The following is a 17,057-nucleotide window of genomic DNA, read 5'->3' as shown; positions in this document are numbered from 1 at the left end:
GGGTGAAGTCACATGAGGCTACTCTAGTGTGGGAGGGGGAGGAGCCCTGGACTGGGAGCCCCGCCCCAGCTCTGCCACTGGCTAGGGTGACTGTGGACCAAGTTCGTGCTCAGTTGCTCAGTTTCTGTTTTGTACAGTGGGGACATCCGTGTTGAGTTGAGGCTTGTTGGGAGGGTAAAGGGAGAGGGAGGATGTGTCACTCAGGAGCGTTTCTCTTCTGGTAGTGACACGATGAGGTGGACCGTTATGGGCTGGGCTGGTGTTTCCTTGGGGACGGAGACAGGAGATTCTCTGGCTCAAGTGCTGCCTGATTGCTAATTAATGTACAGCGTGGCAGCGGAAAATGGAAAACCCTCCAAAAGACAGAGGAAAGGTGATAATTCAGGTCCCCTGATTTTGGTTCCCTATTTTATGCTTTCTTGAAGAATGATGCGCTAAACTCTGGAGCCTGTCATTCAAAACCAGCAAAGCCATTCTGCACTCAATTAATTTAATATGAGAGATTATAGTGGGCCATTAATCTCCTGGGAGCAGCAGTTTTTCATAAAACACCTAAATTAAATTCTCCAAGTTAGAGGAAAAAAGGCATTGTTTCCTTTAGTATCACTAGAATATGAAGTTAGTTGTTCAGTTCAAATAGCAGAGCAGGCTCTGGCTTCTGAGAAGCTCTGAATATTTCAGGCAGAAATTCATTTAATTATGTCTCAACTGTGAACTTGCAGGCATGTGGAGTTAGGTGATATCTAGCTGCCCAGAGATTTGGAGACAAGCCAGCATGACTTGGTGAATGATACACTTTCCAAAAATTGGAGCTGTGTTCTTCTTTACCCCTCTCCTCCCTCCTTGAACCGTGTGATTCTGGTGTGACCCTTAACACACGATCTGTGCTCTGCTTGGCTCCCCCCTTGCTAGGGTGTGGTCAGAACTGAGGGAGAAACTGTGTGCTCAGGCCCAGTATGGAGTCCAATTACGTTGGTTCCCTTCTCTTTGCCCGTAGAAAGGAGACTGCTCTGGAGTCTGGGTTTCATGTGGGTGATTCTAAAATGCTGTGTGCTTGAGACAGGCAGAACCCGCAGGGGTTTGAGGAGACGCAGTGCGGTCTGGAGATGGGGTGGGGCTGGAAGGAAAAGATAACACAGAAGAAGGGCCTGTCCTATCTACTCATGGGATGGGAAATTATGCAATGTCTCTTTGGATGTAACCAGTTAGAGCTGTTCTTCATGCTCTGAGTGCCAAATGTTTTTGGTTTTACAACTTAGAATAGTGCCAGCCTGAGTCTCCACATGCCTGATTCATATCCTGCTTGGGGTTTTCTCTTCTCTTGAATTGCTCAAGAATCCCTGGGGGCTTTCTTTTGTCCCAAAGCAGAGTCATCCCCAGGTTTACCCTGGCCTTAAGGAACCCCTGAAATTACTTCTGGTGGCCATAGGGGGTCACTGTTGGCAGCCATCAAGAATCGTCAGCAGGACAATGGTGGGTGGTGACCTCAGAAGACTTGAGTCAGGGTGGAGAGAGGTCTTCTTCCCTTGGCCACGTTTAGCTGGGGGTGAGCCTCACTTTCTTTGTCCCCAACCCCTGTATACCAACATTCTCCTTTATTGCTGTGTATTTAACTATTGTAAGTACCGTGCGTGGAATATCAGTGGAATCATATGATGTCCTTTTGTGTCTGGCTTATTCACTTAGCATAATGTCTTAAAGATTCATCCACATTGTAGCAGGTATTGGAATTCCCTTCTTTTAAAAAATTTTTTTAAAAAATGTTTTATTATTTATTTTAGAGAGAGAGAGAGAGAGAGGCAGAATGTGAGCAGGGGAGGGGCAGAGAGAGAAGCAGACACAGAACTAGAAGCAGGCTCCAGGCTCTGAGCTGTCAGCACAGACCCTGATGTGGGGCTCAAATTCACAAACCATGAGATCATTACCTGAGCCGAAGTCGGACGCTCAGGCGTCCCAAGGAATTCGCTTCTTTTTAAAGGCTGAATAATATTCCACTGCATATATATATATATATATATGCATATATGTATATACACACATACACACAAACACACACATACCATACTTCGGTTATCTCTGTGTCCTTTGATGAACATTTGGGTTGTTTCCACCTTCTGGCTATTGTGAATCATGCTTCTATGAATATTGCTGTACAAAAATTTGTTTCAACCCCTACTTTCAATTCTTTTGGGTATATATCTGGAAGATTGTATGGCAATTGTACGTTTAATTTTTCTGGACCTGCCATACCATTTTCCACAGCAGCTGCACCATTTTTCATTTCCACCAACAATGCACAAAGGTTCCACTCTCTCCATATCCTTGCCAACACTTGTTTACTGTTTTTTTCTAACTAAAAAAATTAAAAACAAAAGAGCTACCCTGATGCGTGTGAAGTGGTGTCTTATTGTGGTTAGTCTATTGTTTGATGCCTCGATTCAGCCTTTCTCCTGAAGTCCTCAGTGTTTTCACACTGTTCCAGCCATCCATACAGTGTTACTGTGACATGAACCTCAGTTTCCCATTAGCAGGAGGAGAAAGGAGACCATGGATCTTACCTTGGAAGTAAGAATGGCCATGGTCACCCTTTGTTCTGTGTGTGGAGCAGGCCTCGCAGTGCCTGTTGGCCAGGCCCATGGGGTGTCACCTTCGGCTGGGACATGGGCTGTGGGAGGAAGAAGCAGGTGTCTTGGTGCGGGTCCTCACCTCTGCAGTGGGTCTGCCAGGCCACGGGGAGAGTCTGATACTTGCTGGCTCAGGGCAGAAAATGCCTGTGGCTCCTCATGTGAGTTTGAGTTATTTTCACTGGGTTAGAAGAAAAATACCCCGTGGGTTCTGGCTGAGGGTTTTCTGTGGCAGATTCCTGGGATACAGTCTGAATTCATTCCTGATTCTGAGAAGGAACTGAAGCAATCCCTCAGGAGTTCAAAGTGGAATTTAGGGTAAGCTGCTTGACCCAGAGAGGATTCCCCATGATCGGCCAGCAAGGGTGCCCCCTCCTGGACTGGCCAGGAACTCGGTTTTGGACCTGGCAATTCCGGGGCTGATGAAAAGAAACATTTTAGCTAATACTTAACCATAGTGCTTAATATGTACCTGACATGGTTTTAAGTGGCTTACCTTATGAGCTCTCTGGATCCTCATGACAACGTTATGAGGTAGGGACTGTTATTATCTCCGTTTAACTTATGACGGAATGCAGGCCCAGGGCGATTAAGTAACTGGTCCTGCGTCACACAGCTGGTAAGTGAAGCTGGGATCTGAATCTAGGCACCCTGGCTCCAGACTCAGGCTTCGAGAGATTTGAAGAAAGGATCAAAGCCAGGGGCCTGATTTAGTCAGACATCGCTTTTCCAGGACACTTCATAGTTTATAGTGTTTTTATATGTTTCATTTACTCTCCATGACAACTCCGTGAGGCAGACGTTCGTGTCGTTCTCATTTTGACAGAGGTGGAAACTGAGGCCCGGGGCCGTTCTGGAATTTTCTTAGGGAAGCCAGATGGAGCGTGCCAAAGATGTGCAGAAAAGGGAACCGGTGTATGCCGTTGGTGGGAATATAAATTGGTGCAGCCACTGTGGAGAACAGTGAACTTCCTCAGACACTTAAAAATAGAAATACCCCATGATCCAGCAATCCCACTTCTGGGTGTACATCCAAAGGAAATGAAAACAAGCTGTTGAAGAGATACCTGCACTCCCATGTTTATTGCATCATTACTCACAATAGCCAGGATATGGAAACAATCCAAGTGTCTATCAATGGAAGAGTGGATAAAGAACGTGTGTGTGTGTGTGTGTGTGTGTGTACACACAGAGAGTGTGTGTATACATATTGTGTCTACACACACACACACACACACACACACAGAAATACTATCCATAAGAAAGAAGGAAATCTTGCCATTTGCAACAACATGGTTGGACCTTGAGGATAATATGCTAAGAGAGATTAGTCAGACAGAGAAAGACAAATACTACATGATGGTATCACTTATGTGTTGAATCAAAAAAAGCGAAACTCCTAGAAACAACTAGAATGATGGTTACCAGGGGCTGGCTGGGAGGGGGCAAGGACTGGGGGAGATGATGGTGAAAGGGTACAAACTGGCACCTAGAAGATGAGTAAGTTCTGGAGATCTAGTGCACAGCACAGCAGCTCCAATGAACAGTGCTGTGTTATACACGTGAGAGCTGCTAAGAGACTAGATCTGGAATGTTCTGACCACAAGAAAGAAATGATTATGAGAGGTGTTGGAGGGGTTAGCTAACGGTATCGTGGCCATCATTACAATTACAATAGATAAATGTGTCAAATCAGCACGTTGTATGCCTTAAACACACTCATTGTTATAGGTCAATTATATCTCAAAGACAAAACAGGAACGTAAGGAGAGAAAAAATAAAACAAACCAAGAAAGTTGTTTTGGAGCTGCCCTTGACCCTGTGTGACTCCACTCCGGTCCCTTTTCCATAATCCCTTTTCTTGTTGCCCAGGGTTGGCTTTGCCAAGGCCAAGGCAGAGCTCCCACTTGCTTCCTGCTTGTGGCTTTGGCCACATCTTCGCCCCTGAGAGCTGTCAGTGCCTCGGCCTTTCTGTGCTGCCCTGGCTGTGTGTTCATCACAGTTGGTCTGAGCTGGCTGAGCACAGCCGAGCAGGACATAGTCTGCAGAGCATGGGAAGCCCAGTGCAGCCCAGTGAAGAATGGGGAGGATCTCAGAAACCATCAGGCTGGGAAAGAAAGTGGGGCAGGCGGGACACTTCTTAAGGGCTGGGGAGGGGAATTTGTCCTTTATCCTGTGTCCAGTGGGAGCCCCTGAAGGCTTTGAGGAAGACAATGGCAGGCTTGAGCTGGCCCTTAGGAGGCTGACTTTAGTCTCTGTGTGTCGAATGGCTCTGGGCCTCACCTGGCTGAGTCCCAAAAGCCCATCTTCCTAGGTTGCCTATGACTTCCTTCTGCAACTTGTCTGTCACTGAGTGTCGCTGTCTGTGTGGGGCTGTAAGCTCTCAAAGGTCGCTGGCTTTTGTAGGGCACCACTGTCTGTGTTTCTTTTGCTGGCTAGTGGCTGCAAAGCCCACGCCTGGGCACCCTGGCCTTGTTTGACCCTCCCACGGCAATGCAAGGCAGGCATCATGGTGTTCCTGGTATCCGGAACTTACAGATGAGCCAGCTGGGCACCAAACCTAGGATTCTCCCTGGGATGGCTTCTTTCTCTGGAAAACTCCTGTTGATCTTCCCAGATGCTTCCTCTCCTGTGATGGCTGTTGGCTTTCTCACAGAATATGAGCGCTGTTGTCCCTAAACCCTGACAATGCTTTATTTGTCCCAGACTTCATTGTGTTAGAGATATTTATCTTGTTTTCCCAGGTAGCACCTTGAGGGTCCGGTCTCTGTTATGTCTGCACCCAGCTCAGAGTTAAATCCTTAACTGGAGACAGTCGGCCAAGAATAGGCATTGTCTGTTGGCTGGCACGTATGTATTGTAGGCACTGGACGATAGCCATGAGTAGAGCAGAAGAAATTCCCCACCTGACCTTATGGGACTTGGCCTACTGGATCCTCTGCATGTGATCTCCACTTCCATAAATACCTTCTGAGAGACAGACAGACTTGATGTGCCCTTCTTCGGATCTGGGGCAACGTTGTTTTTGTGTTTTTTTTTTTTTTTTTGACATTTATTTATTTTTGATAGACAGTGAGAGACAGAGCGCGAGCTGGGGAGGGGCAGAGAGAGGGGGAGACACAGAATCGGAAGCAGGCTCCAGGCTCCGAGCCGTCAGCACAGAGCCCGACATGGGGTTCGAACTCACAAACCGCGAGATCGTGACCCGAGCTGAAGTTGGACGCTCAACAGACTGAGCCACCCAGGCGCCCCTGGGGTAACGTTTTATTTCAAGAAAGGGTCTTTGACAAGTTGAGAGACAAATTTAGAAGTGCTGCCTTTCAGGACAAGGGCTTATTTGTCTTGTGTCCTCCAGGCACTAACAGAACACAGTTCTCTGACATTGGCAGGTTGTAGGTGTTGGCTACACATGCGTGGAATGATTGGAATAGAAGTAGATTATGGGTAAGATTTTACTCTAGGAGGGGAAGGTGACCTTCTCAGGCCCACTCAATTACCAGTCATGCACAATTAGGACACGGCCAGCCCTAAGAGTTCTCTGCAGAAAGAACTAGATGTTAGAGGCAGATAGGGACCTGACAGGATGCATTCAGACTACAAAAGAATTAGCTTGAATTCCAGACCTTGCCTCCAACTGGTTTTGTTCCCTCTCTTGGCATTTGCCCAGCTCTAGGACTCCCTTGTGAGTGTTAGAAGCAGCAACACACAGATGTCTTTCCAAGGCCACTTGGCTGAGACAGGGCCCTGCCTGGAGGAACACAAAAGCCTGGAAGGCTGGAGAGAGGGGCCTCTGGGAGTGACAGAGCTCCCAGAGGATCTTCTCGCCAAAACACTCGTCAGCTGTCAAGGCCACTGCAAACCAGAGAAGGGGCACCAGGACCGGGATGCCAGTGTTTCTAACAACTCACCCTGTGGTAGCAGAAAGGATGGTTCTGGGCTGGGTCAATGGCCAAGCCCGGCAAGTTACTGTCCTAGCATGAGCGGGGGAGGGGCAGAGAGAGAAGGAGACACAGAATCTGAAACAGGCTCCAGGCTCTGAGCTGTCAGCACAGAGCCCGACGTGGGGCTTGAGCTCATGAACCGTGAGATCACGACCTGAGCTGAAGTCGGCTGCTTCACCGGCTGAGCCACCCAGGTGCCGTGGAGGCTGGGTTTCTGGTGTAGAAATTGTGATGGGCCCCCTTCCCTGGGTGGTTGGGGGAAGTGTCTATAATGAGATATCGCAGGCAAAGCATAGAACCCAGGGCTTGGCACAGAGAAAGCTACAATCAATGTGGGTGATGGTAGTGCTATTTGGAGATGCTGACCACCTTGACAGGTGCCCTTGAGGCTAGGCAGGTGGGCACATGGTTTGAGAAGCTGCTCTAAGCAGGGTACTCCCGGAAGGAAATATGTAGAGAGATGTATATTTCCATCCAAAGTTTGCTTGCTTGTTCTGGAACAGAGCCATAGGAACAGGCAGATGACCCTGAAGTGTCACGAGTGTTTCTACCTCCACAGGGACAGGCAAGCTCTGGGCTGCTGGCCAGGGCTGGGCCTGCCCTGCCGTTTCCAAGCTCTGAACCTCCATGCAGCCCATGTGGGTGAATCCAGGTGAATCGTGGGACTCTGGGTGACTCCCAGGGCTCTGGGCCCAGTCCTGACTTGCTCAGTGTACAGCCTGGGCTGCGGGTCTGGGTAAACATACTCTCTACCCCCTTGCAGTGCGCCGGTCCAAGGCTGCTGATGAAGAGAGGAGTCGCAGAGCCCAGCGCGCCAGGGACGAGTACCGGCGCCACTCACTCCGTGCCATCCAGAAGGGCACCGTCGCTGGCCTCAGCTCCATGTTCCAAGAGCTTGGCCAGAGCCAGGAGCAGGAGGCCAGACTTGACCACCACCTTCCCGGCCCAGGGCCACCGCCACCCCTTGCCGTACCTGTCAGGTGGGTCTGGGGGACTCTGCAAATGCAGTGTGGCTGGAGGATCCAGTCCTGTCTCTGCTCCAACTGCTGTGAAATTTGGAGCTAGTCATTTCCCCGCTATGGGCCTCAGTGTCTCAGTCTGCATAATGGGGCAGGAGGGGACAGTGAGGAGTCTGGTCGGAGATTTCTAGTAGCCCCGGAGTTCTGGGAGTCTTAACATTTTGGGTCTAGGATTCCTTTGAGAATCTAAAGAAAGCTGTGTACAGTCTTGCTTCCAAAATGTGCATATGAACATACCCCAAAATGTCTGCATATAATTTCAAGCTCTTCAGGGTCTACAGATACCGGGTTAAGAACTTGTAATATAAGACCTCAAATGGGTTAAATATGGTCCAGCAGCTTGGAAACCAGTGTTGGCTGCTGTTTCTAACCGCAGGTGGCGCTGGTGCATCCTGGGTTCTGATACTGGGTTTGCAGGTGAGTGTGCTTGAGTGCAGGGGGGTCATCTCAGGAGTGCTTTGGCAAGGACACTTAAGTGACTGCCCATGCTCGCCAGACCCACGGTCAAGAGGTTGCCTGGAGCGTCTCCTTAGACCAGCCCCGAGGTTGGTCCCCGCACGTCCATCACTGCTGAGCAGCTCCTGCCCCGGTGAGGGTGGACAGTGAGTGCTGCTTCCCCGAACCACAATTAACTTGCAGGACAGTCCATTCACTCCCAAATGACAGTGGCTTGTCTGAGTTTTGCTTTAATTGGGATTTAGGATTATTCATAACCCCCTTCTCCCTCTCCCTGCCGTCTAGGGAGATCTGACCACGTCTGCATTTCTCCTTTCCTTCCTTTCCTTCCTCCCTCCCTCCCTTGTCATTTATGATTCACAAACCAGGAAGTTTAAAAAGAAATATGGAAAAAGACAGACTTCCATTCCTGCCTCCACCTACTTGGTTTTCCCGTGCCCCGTGGGTGGGAGCACTGTTCTTAGTTTATGTGTGCCTGCCCACTTCTGTCGTGTAGTTGCTGACGTGAAAAGTCGTAAAAAGTCCTAGCCCAGTCTCTCTCTCTTTTTTTTTATAAGAAAAGGTTGCATGCTGTATACATGGCTCTGCTTTTCACATCAATTCTTTTCTTTTCTTTTTTTTTTTTTTATTTTTCTTTTTTTTTTTTTTTTTTTTTTTTTTTTTTTTTTAAATTTTTTTTCAACGTTTATTTATTTTTGGGACAGAGAGAGACAGAGCATGAATGGGGGAGGGGCAGAGAGGGAGACACAGAACCGGAAACAGGCTCCAGGCTCTGAGCCATCAGCCCAGAGCCCGACGCGGGGCTCGAACTCACGGACCGGACCGCGAGATCGTGACCTGGCTGAAGTCGGACGCTTAACCGACTGCGCCACCCAGGCGCCCCTAGTTTTCTTTTTTTAAAAATATTTTTAAGTAATCTCTACACCCAACATGGGGCTCAAACTCACAACCTGGAGATGAAGAGTCACATGCTCCCCTGACTGAGCCATCCAGTGCCCCTATTTAGTTTTCTTTCTTTCTTTCTTTCTTTCTTTCTTTCTTTCTTTCTTTCTTTCTTTCAGTGAGAGAGACAGAGAGAGAGAGAGAGAGAGCATGATGAGGGAGGGACACAGAGAGAGGGAGGGAGAGAATCCCAAGTAGGCTCCATTCTGTCAGTGCAGATCCGATGTAGGGCTTGATCCTGTGACCCTGGGATCATGATCTGAGCCAGAAGCGAGAGTCAGACCCTTAACCCACTCAGCCACCCACGTGCTCCTAGTTTCCTTTTTTATAGTTACATCGTATTCTACTCCATAGATGTGCTAGAAGTTAATTATCAAAAACTACTGGTAGACATTAGAGTTGTTTGAAATCTTTGGTTATTACCAACAGTACCCTTCAAGAATAGCCTTGTAGACACTCATCTGACACACGGCGGCCACAGGTGGGAGGCCTATGAGCGGCCGGGAAAATGCCTTTTCTTTCTCTCAGACATCTCCTCCTGTCCTCTTTTCCATTCCCACCTGTGTGGCTTTTTTTCGAACCAAGTGACAGCAGTTCTCTTTGGGGAAAAGTAATAACAGTTGGTACGTTATAATCTGCAAGTGCCTTTAAGCACCTGGACTCATTTAATTGTCTCCACAGGCATGAGTGTGGGCATCGTGCTTATTCATCTCATAGCGGCCCCCCCTCCTCTCCCCTCCTCTCCCCTCCTCCTCCTTCTCCCCGCTCTTCTGGTCCCCTCCCCCTCCCTCCCTGACTTTCCACATCCCTGCTGTCTTCTCAGCAGGACTTGGGAGCGCCCACGGAGACCTGTCTCCAGGGAAGTCATAGTCCGCTGGTTTAAGGAGGAGCAGCTGCCTCGCCGAGCCGGCTTTGAGAGGAACACCAAATCCATCGCCCCCTGGTTCCATGGTAGGATGGCTTTCTGGGCCCCTGGGGTGGATAATTTCCATGTGTCCACCTCTCTCTGGGGTTGGCAGGAGGTCCTGAAGGACTGCGGTCATCAGGGCTAGTGGAGGACTTTGGACTCTGCTACTTTCACACTACCCCCACAAAGACTGGCCAGTCTCCCGGGGTTAAGGATTGGCTGTCCTGCGTCGCCTGGGTGAGAGTGGAGTGGAGAGAGGTCCCGTGGCTGTCCTCTGTTTGCTCATTGAATGTGCTGCGTTCAAGCCACAGGTTGTGATTTCCCCAGGGCCTGAGCTGAATTACTGAGTGGCCTTCATCAAGGCCCTCAGGGACCAAGGCAGACATGTACGAGCAGGGGTCCAGGACACGGAAGGCACCAGGGATTTCTAATGTGCGTTCCCCTCTCTCTGCTGGGGAGGGATGACCACGATCTTGCTCACTGCTTTCACTCACAGACTCCTTGACCATCGGGGCCTCCTCAGAGGTGTCTTCTCTATACACCCAAGCGTGAGCTCTCCGTGAGCTCTCACTGCACCGTGAGCTCCTGGTAGGCAGGGTCCACATCTCGTTGTCTAAGCCTGCATCCCAGATCCCGGCCATAGGCTGGCACACAGCAGGCTCTGAACAAGTACTTGTTGCTGGGATGACAGAATGGCTGAATGAAGAGGTCAGGGTCACCCAAGCATAGAACATGAGAGCTGGAAGCCTCCCTGGAAGTGTCTCATTCTTCATTTTACAGATAAGGAGACAGGTCCAGGTCAGGGAGGACATTTTCATAATGTCACCAACAGACTTGTAAGGTTCAAGAACACATCTCAAGCTCATGACCCCGTCCAGTGATCTGAACCTGTAGAGGCCTCAGACAGGGAAACAGGATTGTGATTTCAGCAGAGACTTGCTACAGTGAAATAAGAGTGGCTACTGGCCATCAGACTCTTCTGTATCAGTTAGCTGTTGCTACATAACAAATCACCCCAAAACTCAGTAGTTGAAAACAAATAAGCATTTATTATTTATTCATACTTTTTTTAAATGTTTGTTTATTTTTGAGAGAGAGAGCGCACAAGTAGTGGAGGGACAGAGAGAGAGAGGGAGACAGAATCTGAAACAGGCTTCAGCCTCTGAACTGTTAGCACAGAGCCCGATGCTGGGCTGGAACCCATAAGCCATGAGATCGTGACCTGAGCCGAAGTCGGATGCTTAACCGAATGAGCCACCCAGGCACCCCAATTTATTCATAAGTTTCTGAATCAACTAGGCAGTTCTTCTGGAATGGGCCAGGCTCAGATGATCTGAGCTGAGCTTGCTTGTGTGTCCCCAGACAGCAGGCTGGTCTCCTGGGTGCTGGCTTATCCGGGATAGACTAGACCGAGACATCTCTCTGCTCCATGTGGTCTCTTATTCTCCAGCAGCCTGGCCAGACTGTCAGGTTTCTCTGGATGAGTTGTCTCCTGGCCTTGCTCCCCGAGTCTTCCCTCCCTTGTCAGCACTGAGCCGAGGTTTGCCTGAGGGCGCCTCTGGTCAGAATTGATCTCACCTGCCACAGTTAGCATCCGTCAGACCCTTACCTGCCTTTGTTGCACTTCTGCCTGCATCCTGGGAGCTTGGCCAACCTCCCCTTGGCCTGTGTGCCCTCTTGCGGTGTGAATTGCCAACCTGCTTCCTGGCCAGCTTCCATGTGTTCTCAATTCCATCCGGATGTAGACATGACCCCAGTGTCATGATGGGCAATAGAGACCGTGGGATCTCAAGGGCTACTAGGGAGGCCCTCACAGGCAAGCTGTGGGCATGGCTCCAGCTCCAGGAAAGGCAGCTGGAGTGAAATCAAGCAGACATCACGCAGGGGCGAGCAAGGCCACGTACGCCTTCATCCCCATCTTCAAGAGCCTAAAGAGCTTGTGAACTCCTAAGTATAGGCAGTCACAACATTACAGATGGGGTGAACTGTAGCATTTTTCAGGGACTGTCCCAGGTCATAAAGGTCACAGAGGCACCATCCAGTTCATGCAAGAGTATCTTCAGTGGTCTGCCTGTTTCACTCTGACCCCTCTACAATTTATCATTCACACAGCGTCCTGAGAATATTTTAAATATAAGTCAGATCCTGTCACTCCCCTGCTTAATACCCACTGCTTACTTCCCTTTATGCTTGCAGTGAACTTCAAACTTCATGCTGGGGCCTGCAGGTCCCCAGATGATGGGTCTTGCTTCCTGATTCAGCCTTATACCACAATTCTCCCCTTGTCCACCTTGCTTCCACAGCTCTGGCATTTTTCTTCTTCAGACAAGCCATTTTCTACCCCAGGCCCTTTGCACTTGCTTTTAATCTATTTGGTATTGCTCGTTTCCTAGCTTTTTTTGCATGGATGATGCATTCTTATTTCTCATCTCAAATATCCCCTTTTCCCAAAAGGCCCTTTCCTGAATCCTTACCTAGAGCAGCCTTTGTCAATTTCTCTCACTTTACTACACTTATCTCTTTAAGAGTGCTCACTCGGGACTCCTGGGTGGCTCAGTCAGTTAAGCGTCTGACTCTTGATTTCAGCTTAGGTCATGATCTCACTATTTGTGAGTCTGAGCCCCATGTCGGGCTCTGCTTTGTTGGCACAGATTCTCGGTCTCCCTCTCCCCCTCTCTGTCTCTCTCAGAAAAATAAATAAACATTAAAAAAAAAGAGTGCTCACCCAATTGATATTTATCTTGTTGTTTGCTTTTGTGTATTCTCCTCCCTTAACAAAAGCCTGTGAAACTAAGGACCTTATTCATTTTCCCTGGATGCCTGCCATAGTAAGTGTCCATAGAAAGAATAGAAGAAGGTGGAAGTAAAGTGTCAGTTTAGATCCCAGTCTTTCTGGTCCCCATGAACAGCCATTGCTTCTGTGCACTGGGCCTGGTGGGTGTGTGGGTCCCCTCAGGGTCTGATGAGTGAGGTTAAGCTAGAGCCATCTGCTTGTAGATGCCTTCCTTCTCCAGGCCTCCACTTATCCAACAGAAGGATGGAGAGGCTCTTTATGGCCCAGAAAGAAGGGAGTCAACATTCACAGGTGACTGAGCGACACGTCCTCGAAGCCGGTCCTGGGGGATGCCCTGCCTGTCACTCCCAGTTTTGTGTCCCTGTAGCCCTAAGAGAGCTTGAATCATTGTTTTCCTTTTCATTTATCCATTGGGATCATGGAAACACAACGGTAGCGTCTCAGGCACCTGTGTAGTGCAGCTCAGGAGTTCTGTGGAGATGGGGCTTTGCAGGGGCCCTGCATGCTGGTGGCAGCCAGCAGAGAAGGCATGACACAGGGACTCCAATTGATCTCTAGCTTTATTTTCTCTCCTGATGGAAAAAACGTAATTTTTATATTGTCACAGGACAAACAGAGCCATGATTTAGGTCTCGTAATTTATGTAACTGATTTCATGTTCTTTTGACAGTTCTATCATAAAGTATGTGAGAAAGTTGCTAATACACAGACCGGAGCTATTTAGTGACAGAGTTTTTATTTGATCTGTGACAGAATGGAAGAAAAAGGCTCATGTATGGAGGGTGGCCGACCGCCTTTGCTTGGAGAGGGCTGAGTCATGTTCTAAGATGATAGCCTTTCCTCAGTTTCAGTGTTCAAATGTTCCATCATCTTTTATGAATTGGTGGTGACAGTAAACAGTAGTTATTTTTATATATTGCCTTTGCTCAGAAGAGTAAAAAATGTAGCAGCCCCATGCTGGTTTCCAAACTCTTGAGAGTACCTTTGCTCATACCTAAAATCCCAAAGCCTGGAACGACTGGTATGGTCCAACTTCTGCCCCAATGTAGGCATTTCCTGACAGCATCTCTGAGAGCCTCCCCCGTACCAAACCTTCCAGAGATGGAGCTACTGACCATAGTGTGCCCAGACAGCCTGCACCCATTTAATTGTTAGGGAGACTTTGCCCCAGGTTGGCTGGGGGCCCTGCCTTCAACTGGTCTTGGCAGACATCTTAGCGGGGGCGGCTCTGCTCCCTGTATCTCCCATGCTCCTCCTGGGGACCGGCAGGCTGGCCCACGCACGCTCTTCTCAGGGACCAGAGACCAAGTGGCATTCTTGGCTTGTGAATCTAGTCTTTGAAGCAGGACGCTATTGCCCTCATCTCACACCATTGGCCACGTTATGTCCCAGGGTTCAGGGGTGGAAAAATATATTCTACTTCTTTCCTGTGAGGAAGACAAGGAGGGGAGGAGAATTTGAGTCAATAATGTCATCTGTTACAATCCCAATATAAGTCTTTTCTTTTCTGGGTAGAACAGTCCTAGTTAATTTAGCTGGGTTTTAGATGCAGGTTAAAAATGACCACCGTGATTTCTAGTTCCTTCCCTTCCCCCAAACACATCCGGTTGTGTTGTGGGGTATACAGTCCAAAGAGCAATGTGGACAAGGAGTCTGAAGCTATGGGGCCCACTCTAGAACCTAGCAGCTCTGTGACCTTGGGTGTGTCCTTTATTTATTTATTTATTTATTTATTTATTTATGTATTTATTTATTTATTATTTTTTAAATGTTTTTTTTTGAGAAAGAAAGAGAGACAGAGCATGAAAGGAAGAGGGGCAGAGAGAGAGGGAGACACAGAATCTGAAGCAGGCTCCAGGCTCTGAGCTGTCAGCACGGAGCCTGACGCGGGGCTGGAACTCAAAAACCGTGAGATCACGACCTGAGCTGAAGTCGGACGCTTAACCGACTGAGCCACCCAACAGCCCCTGGGTATGTCCTTTAAATGCCCATCTATGAAATTGGGATTTTCACATCGATTTCACGGGACTTAGGAGGAGAAGCCAACAAATGTGCTTTGTCCGCCATAACGAGCCCGATCGGTGTGAGTGCTGATGTCTCTCCGAGTCTGAGGTGGGCCACCAGAGACCCCACCCCCTCTGGGAAACAGAGTGTATATGGAGGCAGGGGGTTGGGAGAGGACTCAGAACAAGAAGGGAGGGGAGGAGAACTGGCTTCCTGTTGGGACCAAGGGTTTCTCAATAGTCTCCTCTGTTAAAAAGAGAAAGTGGTAAAGTTATTCCTTGGTTCTCCTTCGTTCATTGTTATGTTCCAGGGTTGTAAGAGAGCCTTGTAGTTATACAAAAATACTCCTGAGAAAAGCTACTGCATATGAGCTTGGCTTGGAGGAAAAAAATCTATTTTTGGACTTCAACATGTATCTAAAATTATTAAGAACATCCTCTGTCTGAACATTGGCTCAGTCAGACCCCATTTCTCTTTCTGTGCTTTACTTGTAGGAAAACAGTCACAACGTGAGCCACGGTGTATTGTCTTGGCGGCCGCCCGCTGGCGTCTTGCAGGTTGACCTTAGGACTTGGTGGGGAATCGCAGTGGCTGATGTAGTTGGTTTGGCAAACTACTCCCACAAGACCCTTCTCGGGCCTGGGGGCGGACCTTGAACACAGCCTCACCTGCATGCGGGTGGGGTGTTACTGTCATGGCTTTTCTGACCTTCACCGGGGAGGAGGTATTCCCCAGGTGCAGTCTGCAGGGTGCCCAGCAGTTGGGGGTGGCTTTCCACGCAAAGCTTGAGCTACCCAGTGGAACGGGCACTGCTTCCTACCTTTCCACATTGTGACTCCCAGGGCTGCAGGGTTCTAGGATGGGCCCAAACCTTTAGACTCCTTGTTCACCTTGATCTTTTTTTTTTTTTTTTTTAATGTCTATTTTTTGAGAGAGAGAGAGAGAGCGCGCGCGAGCTAGCAGTGGGGGAGGGGCAGAGAGAGAGGAAGACACAGAATCCCAAGCAGGCTCCAGGCTCGGAGCTGTCAGCGCAGAGCCCAACTCGTGGCTTGAACTCATGAGCTGTGAGATCATGACCTGAGCTGAAGTCGGATGCTTAGCCAACGGAGCCATCCAGGCGCCCCTATCTTGCTCTTGATTACAACGCTTCCAAATGTATTTGAAGGAAGGGAAGGAAATAGAAGTCATTGTCACGTGTAGTGATTACCTGGGGGAATGTCGGTCTTGGGAAAGAGAACCTGTGGTGTGGGATGGATGGGGGAACAGAGCCGCCACTTCTTGATCTCAAGTTCTGTCTTGAGAGGAGGAGATTATTAAAGGGGATACGACCAGAGCTGGGGGCTAAGCGTTTGGAAGAGATACGTTCCACTTCGGTACAAGAAAGAACTTTTTGGTGGCTACAGCTTACCACCGGGCAGTCTGGATGGCTAGTGGACTCACCGAATGGGAGAATGGGGACCTTTACGCTTTCTGTCCTTTGTGTCTGGGATACAATGTGATTCTGAGCGCATGTTTTGCTGGCATCACGCGAGGACCATGGGCTCTGCTCCTGCTGAGGCTCCAGAGCTTTCTCTGGTGGTTGGGAGCATTGGAAACTATGGCCAGGGCACGGGGCTGGCCACTAGTGGGCGCTTAGGAGTCTGCGGGCTGAGGATGAAGGGTGTTCTTCCCAAGACTGTTGGCTTCTTCCCCTTCCTCATTTCTCTATTGCTGGTGGCGTTACTGGTCCAGGAGCCGAGGCACAGGCAGTGGTGACCCCTTCTGGATGGTTTTCAGGAGTCCTGCAGCCGAAAGGCAGACCCACCAGGTGTCCTGCAGGGAGGCAGCCCTCTGTGAGGTGGGAAGGATTGTGCCTGGAAGGCAGAGGCCGAGTGGGAATGGAGCGTAGACTCAGTTCCTCCAACTGCATGCGCTGGGAGGTCCCTTCTTCTCTGAGCTGTATGGAAGGACTTGGTTGGCTGACCAGCGCTGATCATCGGCGATCCCTCCAGCATGATGGTTGCATGTGGCTGTTTAGACATATGGGAGTGGGGGGGGGGTGGATGTGCACCGTCTCACAGGCGCTCTCAACTGCTCTTGACCCAGTCATGGTTCACTTTTTACAGGTGACCATACTGAGGCCCAGAGAGCTTGAGAAACCAACCCCTGTCACCCAGCAGGAATCACAGGAGCTGTAGGGCTTCTGGATCCTGGCCTTTCCTACTCCATTTTGGCGGTCCCTTAAATATACTGTTACCCAGGGAGGGAGATCGGGGCCTAGAAGTGTTCCCTCTGGATTCCCTATCCCTTACTGTATATTCATTTGAACCTCTTTTGGATGCTGCCCGGGTTCTTTATTTTTAAATCTCACGCCTGCTCGTTCTGTGACCT

The 17,057-nt window shown here is 49.3% G+C and overlaps 1 protein-coding gene across 2 annotated transcripts in view; it reads left to right on the top strand.

Moving 5' to 3' along the window:
• Nucleotides 1–17,057, top strand: part of SH2D4B (SH2 domain containing 4B) — a 62,742-nt gene that overhangs the window by 20,956 nt on the left and 24,729 nt on the right. Inside the window, exons 4-5 of one of the 2 annotated variants that reach the window (XM_032595226.1) lie at nucleotides 7,329–7,545; nucleotides 9,806–9,933. In XM_032595226.1, the coding sequence (XP_032451117.1) occupies nucleotides 7,329–7,545; nucleotides 9,806–9,933 (345 nt within the window). The remainder of the gene's footprint in view (nucleotides 1–7,328; nucleotides 7,546–9,805; nucleotides 9,934–17,057) is intronic. The other variant, XM_032595225.1, reaches the window with a different exon arrangement.

Source organism: Lynx canadensis, chromosome D2 (genome assembly GCF_007474595.2).
Source record: "Lynx canadensis isolate LIC74 chromosome D2, mLynCan4.pri.v2, whole genome shotgun sequence".
Lineage (NCBI taxonomy): Eukaryota > Metazoa > Chordata > Mammalia > Carnivora > Felidae > Lynx > Lynx canadensis.
Note: the sequence above shows the minus strand (reverse complement) of the source record. Positions and strands in the feature narration are given on the sequence as shown.